General features: G+C 40.5%; 1 protein-coding gene across 1 annotated transcript in view; it reads right to left on the bottom strand.

Annotated features, from left to right (window-relative positions):
- The window catches only part of ACSS3 (acyl-CoA synthetase short chain family member 3), a 158,604-nt gene that overhangs the window by 116,272 nt on the left and 19,981 nt on the right, over nt 1-22,351 (bottom strand). The window contains exon 2 of the mRNA XM_036456557.2: nt 10,124-10,268. Coding sequence (XP_036312450.1) covers nt 10,124-10,268 — 145 coding nt within the window. The remainder of the gene's footprint in view (nt 1-10,123; nt 10,269-22,351) is intronic.

Raw genomic sequence — 22,351 nt, 5'->3', positions numbered from 1 at the left:
AGGGATCCAGGCCAGCAGGGGAGGGAATTTGGGAGTGACCAGGCTGGCAGGGGAGGGCAGTTAGTGGTGACCAGGCCACCAGAAGAGGAAAGTTGGGGGTGACGAGGCCTGCAGGAGAGGGCAGTTATGGGTGACCAGGCTGTCAGGGGAGGGCAGTTAGGGGCAATCAGGCTGTCAGGGGAGTAGTTAGAGGTGAACAGGATGGCAGGCAGAAGAGGTTGGGGGCATTCAGGAAGGCAAGCAGGTGAGCATTTGGGTGCCAGCAGACTTGAATTGTGAGAGACTCCAGATAAGAGAAGGTGCAGGCTGGGCTGAGGGACCCACCCCCCCACCACCACCTGCATACATGAATTTTGTGCACAGGGCCTCTAGTTTATAAATAAGACCTGGTATATATTTTGCCTTAAAAAAACGTAAAAAAAATAGGCCCTGGCCAGTATGGCTCACTGGAGATAGTGGCAGCCTGGGGACTGAAGGGTCCCAGGTTCGATTCACGTCAAGGGCATGTACTTGGTTGCGGGCACATCTTCAGTAAGGGGTGAACAGGAAGCAGCAGATCGATCCTTCTCTCTCATTGATGTTTCTAACTCTATCCCTCTCCCTTCCTCTCTGTAAAAAATCAATAAAATATGTATTTTTAAAAAATGTAAAAAATAGTTGTGGCAGAAACGCCTAATTGTCCATCAAATTTTCTCTAACTTGACTAGATATCTCAGTTTTTCTTGTAGACAATGGCCAAATGGGATGTGCCAGGACATCATAAAGGCCTTAAAACAGCATGTCAGATTCTTTGCATCATCCTCTGCTATCCCAAGTGCTGGGAGATCCATAACTTTGTCTCAGCTTCAAAAATGAAGATGATGGCAATGAACTTGGGGATGAAGGGACAATAAGATTTTATCTGGGTCATGCCAAACTGACCCTCGTCATCTTTGCAGGAGAAATGCTTTTTAAAAAATGTTAGCTTCTATACTATTGGGTATTTTTGTTTTAGCAGCTTAGCCTTCACCTTAACATTTAAGATTTTTTTTTTTAATATATTTTATTGATTTTACACAGAGAGGAATTGAGAGGGACAGAGAGTTAGAAACATCGATGAGAGAGAATCATCGATCAGCTGCCTCCTGCACACCCCCCACCGGGGATGTGCCCGCAACCAAGGTACATGCCCTTGACCGGAATCAAACCCGGGACCCCTCAGTCCGCAGGCCGACGCTCTATCCACTGAGCCAAACCGGTCCCGGCTAAGATTTTTTTTTTAAATGATGTCAGTTATTGGGCAATTTTAAACTATGAAAATCACCCAAGTAGATTTTTTATGTAATACTAGAGGCCCAGTGCAAGAAAACTCATGCACTGGAGTGGGGGTCCCTCAGGCCAGCCTTCCCCTTCACAGCCCAGAAGCCCTCAGAGGTGGGAGGCAACTCAGTGAGCAGGGGAAGGCGATGCCCCTTCACATCTCTGCTGCTGCCACTGCCAGCAATGCAAACTTCTGCTGGCCCTGGTTACCTGAGCCTCAGGCCTGCCCTGGGTGACAGGGAAGCCAATATACAAGACTTACCTGCACCTTGAGCCAGCCCTGGGCAGCTTGGGGACTGAGGGAACTGCAGACTCCGCAGGCAGGTGCACAGGACTTGTTGCACACCTGCCACCCTGGCGGGGCTGAGGGGACTAGGCACTGTCATCTTGTGGCTGTGGGCACCGCCATCTTTAAGGGCATGGCAGTCAATTAGCATATTCCCTCTTTATTGGTGATGGGTGCTGCCATCTTTGAGGGCAGTGCAGTCAATTAGCATATTCCCTCCTTATTAGCTGTGGGCGCCACAATCTTTGTGATGGTATGAGAGTCAATTAGCATATTTCCTCTTTACTATGTAGTATAACTGAAAAAAAGAGAACTAAAGCACTTTTCCCAGGATTATTTGTAAAAATTATGTAGAAACCTTTCCTTGGAGTGCAACATGAGAAACACCTCGAAAGACAGGGAGCAAGTAGGGCATTTACAGTGGCTGCTCTATGACAGGGAGAATCAGACTCTTTTCAAACCCAGTAGGTGCAGTCAGAGATGCCAGGTAGCATACATACATGAAATAGCTCCCACATGGCACAAGCCACACCCTACTCTTTAATTGCCTACAGATCAGCAAATGTGGCTATTGTTAGGGGGGTTTAAACTAAGTAATGCCTATTTGTTTTTCTCCTGGACCTTAGTTATCTCCTGGTTCCCAATCTTGCCCACTACAGTCTTTTTTTTTTTCTTCAGAGAAGCCAAAATGATTTATTTAACAACATGGAGCTTTCCACTATATCTAGAATGAGGTATAATCTTTACCATGGCCTGCAAGGCCCAACATGACCCTTCTCCTGGACACTCTCCCTACCTCATCTTCCGCCACTCTCCTCCCACAGCCAACCTCCTGGTTCTCCTCAGTGACCTGTCTATTCTTGCTTCCAGACTTCTGCCTGACAGGCCATTCACTCAGATCTTCACATGGTTCTCTCCAGGCATCACTATGTCACTGTCTCTTCTCCTCAGAGACAAGAAGTGTTCTACAAACTTAGATAACATGGCAGCCCACATCACTCGCTAACCTTAATATTTTTCTTTGATTACATTGTATTTTCACTTATATTATACTAGAGGCCCAGTGCATGGCTTTGTGCACCAGTGGGGTCCTTCGGCCAGGCCTGCATCCTCTCGCAATCTGGGACCCCTTGGGGGATGTCGGACTGCTGGTTTGGGGCTGGCAGTCCGATATCCCCTGAAGGATGTAGTAGTGTGCAAAGTGGCAGGTGGCCGGAGAGGAGCTCCAGCCTGGGCCAGGCACTGCCCCATTCCCATTCATCCCTGCCCTGCTGTGCCTGCTGCCACTGCTCTGTAGTGCTGCTGCAGAGGCGGAAGAGGATTGTGCCACCACAGCTTTGCACAGATGGTGATAAGATGGTGATAATGCCACAGAAGAATGAATAGTCAAAATATCTGAATAGGCTCTGGAGAAAAGTGCAACAAAAATGGCCAAGCAGCAAAGGGAATGGAGCTCAAGTTCACTAGACATTAGGGAAAAGCAATTTAAAACCACAACACAGCCCTGGTTAATGTGGTTCAGTTGACTGAGCACAGTCCAGTGCACCAGGGGTTTCTGGTTTGACTCTTGATGAAGAGCCCTGATTGCAGGCTCTATCCCATGTATGTAGCATGCAGGAGGCAACAGGTGGATGTTAGCTCTCATTGATGTTTTGTTCTTCCTCTCCCTTTCACTCTCTCTGAAAATCAACGAAATATTCTTTAAAAAATCCTATATAATAAAACCTAATATGCTAAGTGTCCAGTCATCCATTCAACCAATCAAAGCATAATATTCTAATGATATGCTAACTTTGTTCAATCATTTGCTATGACATGCACTGACCACCAGGGGGTAGACGCTCTGACTGGTAGGTTAGCTTGTTTCTGAAATCGGGACGATTGGGACTGAGCATGACAGGCCAGACACGCTGAAGTCCCAATTTTCCCAATCCCAGAAGCAAGCTAACCTACTGGTCAGAGCCTCTCCAGCCCTGACCATGCACTGATGGGGTCCCTTGGCCTGGCCTGTGTCCTCTCACAATCCAAGACCCCTCAGGGGATGTAGGAGAACCGGTTTTGGCGCAATCCTGCATGCCTGGCTGAGGGACCAAATTAGTGTACCAGGCCGCTAGTAATAACATAATGCAATATCACTACACATTCATCAGGAAGGCCAAAATTAAGACTTGGGATTCCAAATGCTAAGTGTGACAACCAGCATGCTCATATACCAGAAGTGGGATGTACAACCACTCTGGAAGACTGTTAAGACACTATCTACTCAAACTGAACACATACACATTCCATCAACCAGCCATCTAACTCCTGAGGACAGTCCCAAACAAATACATACATTTCATCACAAAAGTCAGTGCACAAACATATATACAGCAGCAGCATTTGTCATAGCCCAAAACTAGTCACTACCCAAATGACCAAACTACAACCCCTTGCAATGAGATAAAAGGATCTCATAAACAAATTGTTGAGTGAAAAAAAGCCAGATGCAAAAAAGCATGTTCTATTATTCAATTTACTAGAGGCCCAATGCATTGAATTTGTGCAAGGGTAGGGTCCCTAGGCCTGGCCAGCAATCAGGGTTGATCAGGTTCCCCACCTCCTCCTTCCCTCTCCACCCACACACTGCCACCGCACAGTTCCCCATCTCCTGCATCCCTCGCTCCCTCAGCACCCACCACCACTGCCAATTGCCAACCATGTTCTGTGCTGCCCCTGGTGGTCAGCACCCTTCATAGCAAGTGATTGAATCCCCAGTCCCCCAGTTCAACTCCCAAGGGGACACTTTGAATATTAGTCTTTTATATATATAGATTCAAAAGTTCAAAACAGGTAAGCCTCATCATAGATGGTCTTTTAATGTCTAGATATAATCATGTGAGGGTGTGAGGGGGGAATGACTAAGGGGAAGCATGATAAGGGATTCTAGGGGGCTGGGCATATTCTGTCTCTGGTTATGTGACAGATCTCCTTGCATGCACATGTTTTATTTGTGAAAATCTATAAGCTTTGCCCTTATAATCTATGCACTAATCTGAATGTATGTTACATTTCAATAAAAGGTTTTTACAAATCACATGTTAGGAAAAATCATGCATTAACCACTCCAAGAGTTCAGTTTTACACTAGCGTCACCCACCTATATGCCAAGCATAAAAAGGGTGATTTACCGTACAGAGATAGTTTTCAGTGGAGCTGACAGTTACACAAATGAAGTTGTTATTACTTTTTTAGGAAGTTTAAGGAAAGGAAACTGGTAATGGGCACTGTTGTGTCCTATCCCCTCAACAAGGCAACCACCAGCAGGACTGATTTTCTGCATTGTCTAGATTTTGTGTTTTAGGTTTTTACTTGAGGAAGTACTGATGCTGTGACAGACAAAAGGCTATGATATCACCTCACCCTGACATATTTCTGAGACAATGGAATCCACACTTTGAAGAGAGAATCCCAAAGGGCAGAGATTGGAAGGAGGACTTCTCATGGGACATGAGCCTAGATTTCAGAGTAATTGTCTCCTCTAAATTATTCAACCTTCATAATTCAACCACTGCTGTAATTATATTTCCAAAAATTACTTTCAGTGAGATAGCAGACACTTTCAGATTAAATTAAATCAGGAAAATTTAGCACACACTGGGCTTTATCAAATTCTCCTGCATACATTTTTTTTTTTTTTTAAATATCAAATGCCCTTTAGGGGATTGTGTTCTTTAGTGAATAAAAGTGTAAAAAATGTACAATTGTATTGCTATAAATAAAAAAATTTTTACCAGGTACAAAGGTAAATTTGAAATAAAATTAGAGTTGAACAAATTAAATTCAATGTAGGAATTTCTAAACATGATAAACACTATATATGAAATATGCAAATACATACAAAGAAACTTTCACACACTCACACCTTTTATTTTACTGAGAGTTGATATAGCTACTAACTTGAACAGAGTTAGGAAAAGGACAGAACAAACATTTATCCATCTCCTGGAATACCGAGAGGAAATATTCCTCCTGAATTTCTAAGCCAAATATTTAAAAAAAAAACTAAATCTTTTTCAGATATTAAGAAGTTAGTATTTACTTGAAAAGATCAAGTTCTATTACTGATACAATTTAAAGATAAGAAGTTTCTGCAATAATGGAAACTAGAGTCACTTAGAAATCTCAAATGGTATTTCATTCTTCCATTCCTTCATCATTCAACAAATGTTTACAATGTACCAAGCACTGTTCCTGTGAACAAGACAAAAATCCCTGCCCTCATGGAACTTACATCCTAAAAGAGAAAATGACACTCACCTACTTCCAGCAGATGGCAGGGAAGTACAAAGGCGCTCAGGGGGAATGCAGCCGGCCAGAAGAGCTGGCAGTAGGAAGCAGGGCAGCTGGGCAGTGCAGTACAGCGTGATGGCCACAGGAGTGAGTGGCCACAGGATCCAGGTCACAATGAACCACAGGTCACAGAGTTGGATTTTGTTCTTTTCTCTCCACTGCCCTCAGGATAAAGTGCAAATTCAGAGTGTGGTACTCTCAGTCCTCCAGTCTGGCTCACTCCAGGCTTCTCTCTCCCTAAAATCACTTGAGCTGCACTTTCCACCAAATCCACGGTGGGCACCAGGCTTTCTCTGCCCTGAGTATCCTTGTGTGTCCTGCTCCTTCAGCTGCAAGAACTCCTCCCCAAGTTCTCCCTTCCCACTTTTGGTCCTCTGTGCTAATGTTAGGTATTGACTCTTTCAGAAAGCATTTCTGTGTCCTATTATGGTAGGCAGTTAGACATAAGCTGAGCACGGATGATGGGCCAGGTACAGAACATCACCAGGGCGGAAAGCCCTGGGGGCCAAGCAACGGGCAAAACTGGAAAAACAAGAACCTCACCCCCTGGTTAACCTTCCCTCCCCTAGCATATCGCTGGTCATGGGGTTTGGATCCTCTGACCTTTCTTTCCTAGAGATAACAGATAGGCCTCAGTTGTGTTTCAGTTACAGAGCCAGAAAAGCAACAAACCCAGACAAGGGACCCCAAGGCTAAGATCAGGACCAGCTGTAATGAATAATGACCCCCAGACAAGGGACCCCAAGGCTAAGATTAGGACCAGCTGTAATGAATAATGACCCCCTGCCCTGGTGCTGACCAATCAGTGGAGACCCCGATCCTGAAGGGACACACTTGGAAAATTGCTGTATATTCTATTGAGATTCTCTCCCGGGACCTCCCCTAAAATCTCACCCTCAAAACCCTTAGGACAGAGGACCTAGTACTCTCTCCTCCCAGGAGCTGCCCCACCCCAGGCATTTCCCCTCCTAATCCCCTTCAACTCCCCCCAGGCACGTTACCTTTACTTTCCTCTCTCATAAGCCCCAAGGACCCTTCTTTTGCCTCTGTCACTTGTTTCCTGAGCTCATTTCTTCTACCACTCATTTCTCCCACTTATGTGATATTTTAAATAAATCTTCTATAGTTTGGGTCTTGGCTCTGAATTCTTTCTTAGCCAGAACTCAAGTAATGAGGTTGCTGAACCCAGGTCCTATCTTACCCCACTGGTCTCACACCTGGTGCTGTTCTTGCCATACCAACACTATGAATTCCTGGCTGAGCTGAGGGTTTTCCCATGTGTTCCCACAGAATATAACACTACCCCCATCATATGCTTTACTATGTTTACATGCTATTGTAACTCCTTGAAAATAAGGAACGGGTCCATTTACCTGGTATTGTATGCTCCTAACAGGGTTTGGTATATAAAATAAATATTTGTTGAATAAATATTGAATCTTAAACCAGGCTCAAATCTCTCTATAAATATCTTAAAAGGATTATTTACATTATCAGATCTACATAAAGATGGCAATTTTGGAAGAAGCTCTAATGCTAAACCATTCTGTAAAATCTTCAGTTCTTTCATGTCACTAAACCAATTTAGCCTTAAATTATTTGGTTCACTAATTAAATAAGAAATACTAGGTACAGTTTTACCTAGCCAGAAGCTCCCAGTAGAAATGAGAGGGGAGATTAAAACAAGTAGAATGCAAAGGCTCTTCTTTTCGTTTGTTCGCAAGGGCATTACCCATTAAATCCTTCTTTGTTTGCTCTACTTAATGAAATAAAGGCCTCGGGCAACCAGGAACTGGTGATCAGCAATGCAGCATAATGTGTCCCTCTTGCCTAGCAGATCCTCCTTCAGTGTTTGGAGAAACAAAGCCTGGGGACTCAGAGGCTGTCAGCAGGAGACAGAAACAGACCTTTTAAGTACTCGATGACAAGCTGAACTGAAACCAATAAACCAGTACAAACCGCAGAAGGGTCTGAAGCTACACTTCATATTAGAAAATCAAGATGAGTGAGCAAAACAGCTTCTAAGACAAATGTGGACAAGTATTCATCATACACATGTAGTCACTGGTTAAAAAGAAAACAGAAAATGAGAAGAACCATCACCATTATTTAACTCTTCTGTTTTTAGGTTTCTCTGAAGCTTTTTCTTTGACTCTGATGTTTGGCTAAATATCAATTATAATATGTTGATATAGATAACATTTTTTCTAATATGTAAATTAGTTTTCTAATCTGTATACCAATTAAGATTTACTAGTATGTAAGGCCTAATAATATAAAACGGGAGTGTGGCAATATGCCTAAAGAGGAATAAGTTTTGAGACAAAGAATAAACCTTCTCTATAAGCTAAAAATGAAAACCTAAAATAAAATATGAAATATAACAGGTTATCAGGAAACTGATGCTGAATTGTTAAGGCAGGGCCTCATGTAATAACGAAGTCATTTGGTAATGGCATGCATATCCTCCTCAGCCCTGAGAGAAGCTCTTTCTCTGTATAATTTATTCAGAAAATACACAGTCCCAGCTTAGAGACCAATCTAAAGTATCCAATAGTGTATTTTCAGAACTATTTTGTTTGTTCTGTCTTGGGCTATCACTTCTTATCAGATTGGAATTCCCCACGTATGAGTACTAAAGGGAGGCAGGGCCCCAATTCCTACTCTGTCAGTCCAGAAGGAAATTAATTGAAGTAAGCAACTCTAATTTCTAGACAATTTGTGGGCTCTCAACTCTCCATGCTGCCCCCTTCTACCTTTCGGTGTGTCATTTTTCTGTGTCTGGTTCTTCCCTTTCAATGAATGCCTCCATGTTTTTTAAATCAGTTGAAGCTGGGATTGTCACCCAGACTGAGCAAAACTGGCTTCTGTTTATTTTCTCTTGCCGGTTAGCAACAAGTCAGAATGGGGAGTTCATTGTTTTGTATCAGTTGCCTTTCTTGAATTCTTTTAGAAGGCTACACAGGAACATTGTGGACACAAAAGGATGTAATTTCAGAGTCAGGGAAAGTTGAGCAAACTTTCTAAAAACTGAATGGAAACCCTAAATAGGTTAAAAAAAAAAAAAAAAAAAAGGCAAAAGAAGAAAATGTGATTCAAAGAGCCTTAATTTAAAATAAATGCTTGAAAACCCTGGCATAACAGACTGTTCAACCAGTAATTGTTAACTAGTGGTGATTTTGCCAGCCAGCGGACATTTAGCAGCATTTGGAGTTCTTCATGATCATCATAGCAGGCGAGCGGTGCTGCTGACATCTAATGAGTAGAAAATGGGATGCTAAACATCCTACAATGTCCATAACAGCACCCACACAAAGAATTATCTGGTCTAAAATGTCAATAGTGTCAAGATTGAGGTACCCTGCCCTACACCACTATTTCCCTTTAAATCAGATATAAATAAATGCCCCACAGAGCTAAAATAACTCTCCCTCAGTCCACAATACCCAGACACTGTTATGATTGCCTTTGAAACCTCATCTCTACCCTAATGTTCAAAGAGAGTCTCAGAACTCATCTGTCAATATCACGATTCATCTAAGAACTACACAGGTGGGAAAAACTACAAAAGAATCAATAGGGGAAAGGAATGAGCGCAGGCAAAGAGCTGGAAAAGGCCAGGAGTGCCGGAGGGAGGAAGAGGACACCCAGGGTGAAAATACAGTTGTGTTCATGGCCACAAACGTTGGGAAATAAAACTCTGAGGGATGCTGTGATCAGAATCCAACATATCTGATACATCACAGCAGTCCATATTTTACTTCCTGGGTAACAATAATCTTTAGGGGAAAAATTCTAAGTGGAGTAAAGAAATAGGTTGTTTCTTAGAAGAAAAAAAATCTCTGGTGTTGGTTTAGGTGAAGATCTGACATGAGCAGACGTGGTAATAAGGAAGTTAGGAGACAGCCTCCGTAGTAGAAAAGCTAGAATTAGAATAGCTGGATGGAGGTGATGACAGTGGAGATGGAAAACAAAGACCAGAGAGGTTTAAAACATATTTTTAGGGATTTCCAGTTCCGTAAAATACAACTTTAAAGGATAAAAACACTTTGAAAGAGTCAACACATCTCTAAGTCCACTGTGCATCAAAAGAAAAATATGGCAACATGTCAATGGATTTAGTAAAGGGTATACAGTGATCATGTATGCTATTTGAATAATTTCCCTGTGACTTCTAAATAACATACAGAAAATTTATGATATTACCTGCTCCAGGACTTCTTTATAGGTAATGGTTGCTTTAGTGTTTGTAACAGGACTGTCGTAGATGATAGCAATCTTATCTCCTTTGCCATTTTCAATATGACGATCAATGGCATTATAACAAATGTTAAGCATGCCTTCCACAAACCTGAAAAATAATTGGAAAGTAAAAGTAAATGACTCTTTTCAAAAGGTATTGTTGCTTAATTAGCTTCGTATATTTCTAGTTTGGTAGAATTGCCCTAAAAACACTGCTTTCCTGCTCATGTTATGCTAGGTAATGAAAGCTATAAACTGGATATATAAGATGATAGAGTGGCATTTTTATTTTATTTTAATGATTGTGTATTTATTTTGATGTGGACTAAAAAAATACCTCGTGCTTCTAGGTGATATTTTTTGTGGATTGTATTGCTTAGGATGAAACTAGAGTATAGAGCAATAAAATAATCTACATTGATAAAATAAATTGTATATAAGTGCAGACACAGTAGGCTGAGGAAACAAATGGTTGATGTATGACTAAAGACTGGGTACAGACTAAAAAAACAAGCTTACTGGAAAACTCAAGTCTACTTTGAAAGCTATTTAGATGATAGATAGATAGGTAGAACATTAGTTTCAATTAAATATATCTCCAATTGCATAAAAAATAGGTGAGTTCCTTCCACATGTTGGAAATGCTTCATCATTTGAATAAAAAATGGGCATGCACATAAAATTTTAATTTTTAAACACTTTTGCAATGAAGTACTTTTCACCTCATAGTTGATCAATGTCTTCCTATGAAAATGCAGACATCATGTATAGATGAAGATACTTTTTAAGAAAATACAATTCATTTTTTAAAAAGGCTATTTACCACTTTTTGAGGAGGAGGGGATTAAAATAAAAAATACAAGCACAAAAAAATGCTCCATTTGTCAGACCAGCAAACATTATAACAATGCCAAATAACAGGGGGGAAATAGTGAAGCAACAAGAAAAAGTCCTGTTAAATAGTTGAGTATCACCTTCAAGTCTTCACTCAAAGAGCCTTGGGTGAAATGAAGCAGGGAATTAAGAATAGCTACAGATTCAGTGACAGCATTACAAAGGAGCAGGTTCAGAATGTAGCAGTAGGAGGGATCATTTCATCACAATCAAAAAATGCTAAATGCTCCAATAATACTGAATTTTACTACCTTATAGCACAGCACAGGAAGTGATTAATATAATCGTTCTGAATTATCAAGTGTGAGCACTACAATACTTGTTCAAAAATACTGACCTAGCCAGTTTTCTCAGTGGTTAGAACTCAGGCCTTTGGACTGAAGGATTGTGGGTTCAATTCCAGTCAAGGGCATATATGTCAGTTGAGGCCTGATCCCCGCCCAGGTTGGGGAGTGTGTGGGAGGCAACCAATCAATGTGTCTCTCTCACATCAATGTTTCTGTCTCTCTCTAAATGTCAATAGAAACAAAATATTTTTAGGTTAGGGTTTATACACACACACACACACACACACACACACACACACACACACACACATTAGTGGCCCAATGCACGAAATGTATGCATAGCAAAGGGAGGGGTCTCTCAGCCCGGCCTGCACTCTCTCCAATCTGGGACCCCTGGAAGGATGTCCTACTGCAGTTTACAGGGATCAGGCCTAAATTGGCAATCGGAAATCCCTCTTGCAATCCAGGACTGCTGGCTCCTAACTGCTCACCTGCCTGCCTGATTGCCCCTAACCACTCTGCCTGCCGGGCCTGTTCACCCCAAATGCTGCTCCACCAGCCTGATCACCCCCAACTGCCTTCCGTGCCAGTGTGCTAGCCCCCAACTGCTTCCACTGCCAGCCTGCTCACCCCCAATGGCCCTGACTGCTGTCCTGCTCACCCCCACATCCCCTTCCCACTAGCCTGCTTGCCCCTAATTGCCCACCTGCTGTCCTGCTCACTCCAAACTGCCACCCCTATTGTCCTGATCACCTCGAATTGACCTCCACTGATGGCCTGCTCACCCCCTAATGGCCCCCCTGCTGGTCTGCTTACCCCCAACAGCCCCACCCCCACCGGCCTGATCACCTACAACTGCCCTCCCCTCTTGGCCTCTATCTGCCTCTATCTCAGCCCAGCCACCATGGCTTTATCCAGAGGAACATCTGGAAGGTCTCCTGGAAGGTCTCCCAGTCTGATTAGCATATTACCCTATTATTAGATAGAGGCCTAGTGCATGGGTGGAGGCTGGCTGGGTGTCGCGGATTAGGGTGGGAGTTCCCTTGGAGCATGGGGCAGCCTGGGCAAGGGGCCTGTGGTGGTTTGCAGGCCAACCACACCTCCATAGGGTAAGGGTCCCCACTAGGGGGGTAAGGCTTGGTCAGCCTGGGTGAGGGGCTGGTGGCTATTTGCAGGCTGGCCATGCCCCCTTGCGACCCAAGCTCCCAGCTCCTCCTTTATTTATTTATTTATTTATTTATTTATTTATTTATTTATTTTCAGCAGCTCCTTGAGCGGAAGGTAGAGCCATCTGAAAGCAAGTATCTAGGGTTTACTTATCTTCTATAATTGAAACTTTTTAGCCTTGAGTGAAGGCCAGGGCCTGCCAGGGCAGGTGAGAAGCTTTGCTTCCTCCATTGCCAGGGAAAACCCAAGCCTCCTACTTGCTCCAGTTCGATGACCGCCGCCATCTTGGTTGGGATTTATTTATCTTCTACAGTTGAAACTTTGTTGCCTTGAGTGGAGGCCAGAGCCAGGCAGGGTGGGTGGGAACTTGGCTTCATCCATCACCAGGGTAAACCCAAACTTCCCACTAGCTCCAGCTCTGTAACCGTAGCCATATTGGTTGGGTTAATTCGCATACTCAAGATTGGCTAGTGGGCATAGCGGAGGTATGTCAAAAGGAAAGAAGATGAGATAAGTTGGTTTTAAAGGAGTTCATTGGTACTAACAAAGCTAGATTTGTACTTCATTGATTGGTCAAGTGAAATGATCAATAGGTAAAATTTCACTTTTGTCAATCCTGTCAACAAGAAATTCTCACTCCTGCTGACATAAAATGTGGGTGGTTTGGTTCCATTCAAAGTTCATAAAGCAGGCCATACAAGACAGTTCCTCTGCAATGGCTGTTCCAGCTCCATTTTAAAATGGCTCCACTTATGTCAACTTTCACATTTCCCCCTTCTGATCAAGATATTTTTTCAAAAGGATCACAGATTAACCATTGGAGTGTATTTTCTCAGTTTCCTCATGTGTTCACATTGTGATCTCCTGTCACTAGGAATGTTCATTCCTGGTATGTCATATTCATGTAAGAGAGAAATTGGTTTTCTTTGGAGCCTGTAGACCACACTTGAACAATAGGTGTGCCAAAGCTGAGGAAGGCTAGTCATCCAGTCCTATGAAATAAAAGCTAGCAGAGTTCAGCATAGACAGTCAAATCATTTTCAATCTTGTCCTTTAATTGTCCATCTAAGATCCTATGTGGATTAAAAATCAATTCAAAATGTTGTGTTACCATTATTCTTGTGGAGTTCTTATCTTAAAGATAGTAGATATAAGTTTAATAATAGCAATTATTCTTAAAATTAACAACAGGACACAAATTCCAAATAGAATAATTCTAAACCATGAGGCTATCCCTTTTAAACAGGTCAAAAGACCAAAAGCTTTCTAGAGGCACCTATAACCAATGGCCTTATTCTCTGATTTTTTGAGACTGTGTTTCAATTTATCCTGAAAAATTTATTCAAGCACAGAGGTAGTGACCTCTAGAGCAGCCATGGTTTTGGTTGATAGATTCAGCAACATCCCCTAAAGTCCTAATATTTTAGCAAATTTCTGTCCATTTATGCCAATACACCATCATTGAAATAAAATTCTCAAGAATCTTATTTCTTTATTATCAGAGACATCATCTGGCAATTTTCATTTTGTTCTGTGATGTAAATTTAAGGGTGATGACCAATCCTAAGTCTCTGATTGACTACGTAATGAAATAGATGCAACCAGTAATCCAACTGTGCAGTAACTTCCAGTAGGTAATAATTTAAGCAATTTCACCACAGACTTTTCTGCCAAGTACAAGTGAAAATAAATCCTTATGGGACCCAGATAACAGAGTTATGATAATGAAATTTGACTAAAGTAAGGGTTTGAAGGGAGTAGGCACAGTGAAACTGTTGTAGAGCCAGCCAGACATCATAGACCTGTTAAAAGGAGTGCTCCAGTCATTGTGAAGTTAGAGAGAGGTTCCCTATTGCAGGGATACTTTTATGTAATAGAATTTTAGCTAAAAAAAATAAAATAAAAAATAAAATAAAATAAAGGCAGTAGCCTGTCTGCAAGGAGAGCAGATGCTTCCAGAACTCATTCAAATAACAGCATTGCTATGAAAATAAGAATACTAATTGAATTTCTGAATTCCATGGGGGATAAGGTAGAGTGAAAAGTTATTGTTTCATTTTTTATCATAAAGATTATTTTATCAAATTGCTTTTAAGTCACACATAGCTTAAGAGAAAAATTTCCTTAAATGAAATTCAGAGGTATGACCTGAAAGTCATCAGAGACTTGTATTCTAAAGTATTTGTCAGAGTCCTTTCCATGAATTCCTCTAAAGATGAAGCATCACAGTAAAATAGTAACTGTCTATAAATAACAAAACTTAAAAATGCCCATTTTTAAAGATAGATGAGAGTCATCACAAATAAATTGACAAAGAAGCCCAGTGGTTGAGCATCAGCCCATGAACCAAGAGGTCATAATTGGATTCCCAGTAAGAGCATATGCCCAGGTTTCAGGCTCCATCCCCAGTAGATGGTGTGCAGGAGGCAGCCTATTGATGTTTCTCTCTCAGTGATGCTTCTACCTCTCTATTCCTCTCCCTTCCCCTCTAAAATCAATAAAAATATAGTTTTTCAAAAATAAATTGACAAAAATATCTGTTATTTCTGTAATATACCGATTATGAAAAGATAGCTGGAATTATGACTGATGATATACCAGGTCACATCAGAATTTAGGAATGTTGAGGCATAAGGCAAGCACATTGGCATATCGGTTATTTAGAATTAAAGTTAATTGAAAAGCAGTGAATATAAGGACACCTTAACCATCCTTTGTTTCCTGGAAGCAAGAATAGATCTCCCCTATGAAAGGTGCTTCCCCAGACCTGGAGACTGAGAGAAATAGCCTTATCACCAGAGTCAGAGAAGTCCAGGCTGGGAAACCTATAGAAACATATCTGGCTACTGTCTTTCTTTTGTTTTTTGTAATTTACTACTCAAGCCCACCCATTGCTTAGATTCTTCACAAATGAGAGCCCAAACCTAAGCACAGATTATTCTCAACCTACAATTTGAGAAGTAAAAATGGTTTTGATTTCTTTGGTTACTACTATTTAGTACAATATCTTTTCAATGTTTTTAAAGCACTTTATATAGGACATTGAACTTAAGTCTGATGTTGTAACAAATTGTTTTCTAAAATTTTTCACTAATTTTAATCCATGGTGTTTAAGACATTAAAAATTTTATAATTTTTAGGTAGTCAAACTCATTATTTTCTTTTGCAAGTTTTTCCTCTAAGATAATTAATTCTACTCTTCTTGTTTCTTTTTTTATTAATCTTAAATACATCAATAATTTATTTGTGTATGTACATATTATATATGCAACATGTTACATATTATATATTACACATATGTATTATTTGGTATGTGTTTGCATACATATTGTGATGCAGCAGTACAATTATATTTTTTACTTATCAATAGTCAATTTTTCTAGCATCATTTTTTAACTTATCCTTTACTGTCCTCATTCGTTTATTATACTTCATTCTTTCTATATGTATTTGCATTATATATGCATAAATGATAGATGACAGATAGATGAATGATAGAGAGATAGATAGATGGATGAGAGTCTTTGTGAGGGCTAGATAGTTTTTAGATATAACCACTGGAATGTGCTGTCAATAGAGTCTTGTGACTAGCTATTTAAACTCAGCTTGTAGTTCCACTGAGAAAAGAAACAAAATAATTTCATATTCTTTACCCCACTCCTGCCCCATATCCCTTATGCAGAAAAATTTAAGTAATCTGAAGTGTACCCTATAGACTACTTGAAAAACAGGGGGAAAAGCCACCATAAAATTAAATTGACAACAGTGGAACCACTAGCAATGGTCCTACCACTGGTCAGAACAGTGGCAATTTTTGAAATATATGAAGCAGAAAGAGTGGAATGAGTAAGTCCAAATATCAGGAGAAACATGATAGATCTGAGTGCACTAACACAGAAAGAATTCTGTACCATGTTATTCACTGTTAAGTCAAAATAAAAAAAAAAGAAAATAAAGATATAGCCTGGCTGACTTGGCTCATAGGTTGAGTATTGAATTATGAACTAGAAGGTCATTGTTCAACTCCTGGTCAGGGCACATGCCCAAGTTGCAGGCTCGATCCCCAATGTGGGGCATGAAGGAGGCAGCTGATCAATGATTCTCTCTCATCATTGATGTTTTTGTGTCTCCCTCCCTCTCCCTTCCTCTCTGAAATAAAAAATATATATATTTAGGAAAAGAAAGAAAAATATAGAAGAATTTACACAACCAAAGCCATATATTACATTCACAAGAAACCTATAAACATTAGCTAAGCATGTAATAAGACTCACCAAAACAAAATAAAAAATCACTCAATAAAACTTGAACTAAATTCAAAATCAGAGGCAGGTACAAAAAGGGTAACATGTTAATTAGACCACATAGACAGGACATCTTCTTGACATCCTTCTGGACAAAGCGATGGTAGCGGGGGGGGGGGGGGGGGGGGGCTAAGATAGAGGCAGTTAGGGATGATCAGGCCAGCAGGGGAGCAGTTAGGTGCATCAGGCAGGTAGGCAGAGTAGATAGGGGTGATCAGACAAGCAGGCAGGTGAGCAGTTAGGAGCCAGCAGTCCCAGACTATGAGAGGAATGTCTGATGCCAGCAGTTGGACATCCGCTGAGGAGTCCCAGATTGGAGAGGATTCAGGTCGGACTGAGAGACACCGCCTCCCTGCACCAATTTCATGCACCAGGCCTCTAGTTAAGACAAAAGAAACCATCTGCCTACACACACATACATACACACATAACACATCAGACAAATGGTTAACAGCCTAGAGTCTAAATTTCTGAAATAGGGAGAGCTTCTGCATGGATGCTCTAGTTTTTTTAAAATCTGCAGAACAGAAACAGATTTTATTACTTCTGTATTACTTCTAGAGGACCTAAAAACCCTCCACACCATTGCCACCTAAAAATCCTCTCTTCTCTCTTAAACAATCCCTGGAAATTGGGTCATAGGAAGAAGGACTCCAGAAATCAAAATCTGAATTAATTAACAAGTGAAGGGGATCTTTTCTTGGATTCTGAATTCTACTCCACTCAGCTACCTACATCTTGAACTCAGAAGAGTGTATGTGTGTGTATAGGTAGATAGATAGATAATAGAGATAGAGATATATACACATATAGAGATATAGATGGAGACAGATAGAGGTAGAGAGAGAGAGAGATATGAAGTGAAAGACAACATATTTTCAACACAAATAACAAGGGGAAAGATATATTTGCAACTTCAATACTTAAAGTGTACCTAAAAATCAATGAGAAAAAAATTAAAACCTAATGGCAAAAAATCTCAGCATATTATCCACAGAAAGAAAGTCAATAATGGCCAATAATAAATATACCAACAATCAGGAAATGAACATTAAAACAATGAAATGCCATTTTCCACCACTGGATTAATATAAAGGTATAATAAATAGTGTTGGTGAGAGTAAAGAGAAACTGGCATTCTTATATAATGTTGATGACCAAATAAATTAGTTCAACAATTTAGGAAGTAATATATATCTCCAAATGTACTTTTCAAAGCAAGTTGCTTATGTTCCTCTCTGTACTGCATAACAGAACAAGAAAGAGTCTAGAAAAATAGACAAGATAATGCTAATAGTGGTAAATTTGGGGCAAGAAAAAAATTGAGGGACAGTATGGAGAAGAGGTAGTCTATATTTTTATCTAATAAATACTTTTGTGTTAATTTTTATGAACATGTATTTATGTATTGAATGGATTATTTAAGTACATTTCAATAAAAATATAAATTAAAGCAGTCAAGATTGCTTGGCTTTAGTCTTATTGAATCATCAACTTTATAATCAGTAATATTAACATTAATAAAAAATGTTTTAATGAAATAAAAGCACCTCTTTTCAACTTAATCTATTAAAAAGGAACATTTCTTATGACAACATCTAAACTTGGGTTTAAGAAACTAAAATTGGGTCATAAACTTTTTTGTTCCTTCTTTTTATTTATTTTTGTTATCAAAATCAACCTCAGGTAGCTGAGCAGTCATAATAAATGGTTACACAGAACTTCAAATCACATAGATTTGCTATAAATTTGACATCGTTGTTCCTGCTGTCCACTATGATTGTGGTTGCCCTCATTCTAGCCACTTACAAGACTGCCCTTTCACACCCACTTAAAATGAGGTATGGCCATAAAGTCTGCTATGGCCACAGAAGTAATCAAGGAAGTTTTTAAGATCCAATGTATGTTTACCAAGTTCCTTCTTTCTTTCAGCCACAAGAACAAGTGACAGTCCAAGTGGTAACTATTGACTGGTATCCTTGAGTGAGGATGGATGGCATGGAGCAAATCTCCCAGGTAACCTAAGATAAACTCATATGAGTGACACATACCTGGGCTTTTTAACCCAGGGAGATTTGAGGGTTGTTCATTCCTGCAGCAAAATCTCGTGTAGCCGGACTCATAAAAAGTCAAGATTCATTAATTTCGGAAAATTGAAACAAACTTTAAAATTGTCATATTTTATAATTTGAAGCAATAGGATACAACCCAAGGCAACCAAAATACAAGGAACCTCAACTAGTATAATTATATAGTCACTACAGTAATGTTAGAAGTCAAGCTGTGCTGTCAATGTCTGAACTGACAAAGGCATTGCTGAGGGTCTTGAGAAGGAGCTTGGAAAAAAGAAAGTTCTTGAAACTCCTTATGAATTTGTTCTTGCACATACTTTTCTATTTTCCCCTGCCTTTTCTTCACTAACCCCTACTAGCTAATATCTAGCATAAAAACTTTCTTGGACCCTGACCTGTTTGGCTCAGTGGCTAGAGCCTCAGACTGTGGACTGAAGGGTCCCAGGTTCAATTCCAATCACGGGCATGAACCTTGGTTGCAGACACATCTCCAGTAGGAGGTGTGCAGGAGGCAGCTGATCAATGTGTCTCTCTCATCAATGTTTCTAACTCTCTATCCCTCTCCCTTCCTCTCTGTAAAAAATCAATAAAGTATATTTAAAAACAAACAAACAAAAACTTAGACCCAGCTCTTTGGAGGGAAGGGAATCTTGTTTCAATTTGACTTATTTTCTTCCTTGCTGCAGCCTAACCAGAATCAGACTTCAGAGTACCTAATACCAGACTTTAGCCCATTCTGTGTTTCACTTTGGCCTTGCTCATCAAATGTCCCACTGGAGTGTGTATTTGGCCTACACAACGGGCTAGGCCAATGAATGTGGTAGATGTCTGAAGGATTTTTAAGAGGCTGGGAGCCTGACAAGTTCCACAGTCTTGGCCTCTGGGCCCCATCAGTTCCCAGAGATTACCACCAACTAACTTACCCTTTGATGAGAGCTAAAATTTTGTCATTTAAGCATGCATTTATGAAATCAATTTTTAAACATTATAAAATGAAATAAAACCTGATACTAAAAAAAAACATTACTTCTTTTAGAGGGGAAAATTGATAGCATTTAGTCTGTGAATTTGATTTACCCAGCTATGGAAAGTTGAATTAATAAAATCTAAAATGTTGCTCTCAACCACTTCCACCCACTTCAAGAATAAAATGTAATGTACTTCCAACAATGTGACCCATATAACTCAGAAAGGGTCATATTGCAATTTGCATAGAATAACTGTTAAAGCTTCCTCCAGCACAACCTCATTTAGTAGTCACAATGTCACAGCAACCTGATGCTCAGCTACTGACTTCTGTAGTCTGCATATATTCCTTGTTAAATAACTGCAAAGTCCAACTCCAAATTAACCTTCTGATACTATCTTCCTTCTTTGGATCATATTACAATTTCCTTCTTTTATGATCTCCTATTTGGGTCTTCATTTAATCACAATTTCATTTTTAAAAGTCACATTATTTTTCACAATTTAATAAATAAATAAATAAAAAGATGATGAGTGCATTTGATTATCTATATAATAAAATACTAAATCCACATACTAGTGATAAATATATCCTATCTAATAAAAGGGTAATATGCAAATTAACCATCACTGCATCACAAAGATGGCAGTGCCAGTCCTCACAGTCCTGACGGACTCCCCCAGTCCCGGGGAGGGGAGCAGGGGCAGTTGCTGAGAGCAGGTAGAGCAGGTAGTGTGAACAGCCTGGGGGAATGCTTGCTTCATTACCTGGCTGCGGATGGGCCTCTAGGCTGCGGAGAGCCTCTGGGGAGCAGGCAAGGAGCGGCCAGGCCTAGCAGAGAGCTACTGGTGCACAAATTTGTGTGCAGGGCTACTAGTCTATATATATAAAAGCCTAAGCAACCATCACAACTGAACAGATGACTGAACAGGCTGTGTGGAGCGACTAGGCCAGCAATGGGGTTAGTGAGGGGTGACCAAATGACTGAGCAGCACATTGCATAAGGCAACCAGGCCAGCACGGGGAGGATAGTTGGGCATGACTAGACCAGCAAGGGGGGCAGTTGGGGGTGACCAGGCCATGGGATGGGGGGGGGGGGGGGGGGCTGGGCAGTTAGGGGTGATCAGGCAGGCAGGTAAGGAGTTAGGATCCAGTGGTCCTGGATTTTGAGAGGGCTGTCCAACTGCCTGTTTAGGCCAGATCCTGAGGATCAAACCTAAACAGGCAGTCCTACATCCCCCAAGGGGTCCCAGATTGGAGAGAGTGCAGGCTGGGCTGAGGGGACCCCCGCTATGCATGAATTTTGTGCACCAGGCCTCTAGGAGTCTTTATAAGAAACAATTCATTATTTTATCAGAAGACTTCAACCACCTATATATTGATAAATTTTCTATCCATAATAATTTTCTCAGGGTTCCTGTGTGTGCATGTGCCAAAAATTGCAGTCACTGGCTCTTAGTGTGAATGCACTGGGAATCAGGAATCCCAGGCCATTGATGAAGTTTCTATCTATAATAATTTTCTCTTTCAAAGTGTTTCTACTAAACAAATTTAATAATAATTTGTTGCTGATTAGACTTGAGACTGTGAAGGAATGAAAAAAAATATAACTGGGAACATGTTCTTCACTCTCAAAAGGCAGACTAATTTGTAATAACTATAATACAAAGTAAAATGTGGCAATTTTCCTTGTACAGATGTAAACTGAGTATAATGAAAGCACAGAGCAAAAAAGAGATTAATTCCAACAAATTAATGAAAGCACAGAGCAAAAAAGAGATTAATTCTAATGGAATACGGTAAGGAGCCAGTAGATGTTGAAAGGGATGTAATAGAGTGTAAAGGCCTGAGCTTTAAGGTCAAAGGACCAGTGTTCAAATTTCAGACATGTAATTTACTAGCTGCATGATTGCAGGCAAATTAACATGTCCAGGTCTTTCTCCCTCATCTTTAAAACCAGGAAAATAAAATAAAATAAAATAAACAACACAACACTTTGCACCAAAACAATGCTAAAAGCATTTAACACAGATTAATTAATTTAATTCTCATAACAAATCTGCATGTCTGCTAACAGGATCCTTATTGTACCAATGAGGAAACTGAGGTACAAAGAGGTTAGTGGCTTACCCAAGATGCACACTGATGTGTCACAAGCTGGGATTGGATGTCAAGTAGTCAGGCTTCAAGTCTCAACCACTACTCTGTTTTCATAACATGAGAGTACTTTATACCTACATTTTAGACACATTTAAAATGTAGACTAATTTGTAATAAATATAATCCTGGGAATGGGGCCTAAACAGGCAGTCAAGACATCCCTATTTAGGGAATGAGGAAACTGGCTTAGACAAGTTATGAAAGTACAGTTGTGTGGCAATGTGTATGATGGACAGGAGCATGACACACAGAGAGGGTGACTATTTAGAAATTTTTTCCCCAATAAAGTTGTGATAAAGGTGAAAAGGAGGGAGGGATTTGAGAAATAGAGGAGGACTGAA

Source organism: Pipistrellus kuhlii, unplaced genomic scaffold (genome assembly GCF_014108245.1).
Source record: "Pipistrellus kuhlii isolate mPipKuh1 unplaced genomic scaffold, mPipKuh1.p scaffold_m20_p_3, whole genome shotgun sequence".
Lineage (NCBI taxonomy): Eukaryota > Metazoa > Chordata > Mammalia > Chiroptera > Vespertilionidae > Pipistrellus > Pipistrellus kuhlii.
This window is presented reverse-complemented; position numbering and strand designations above follow the sequence as displayed.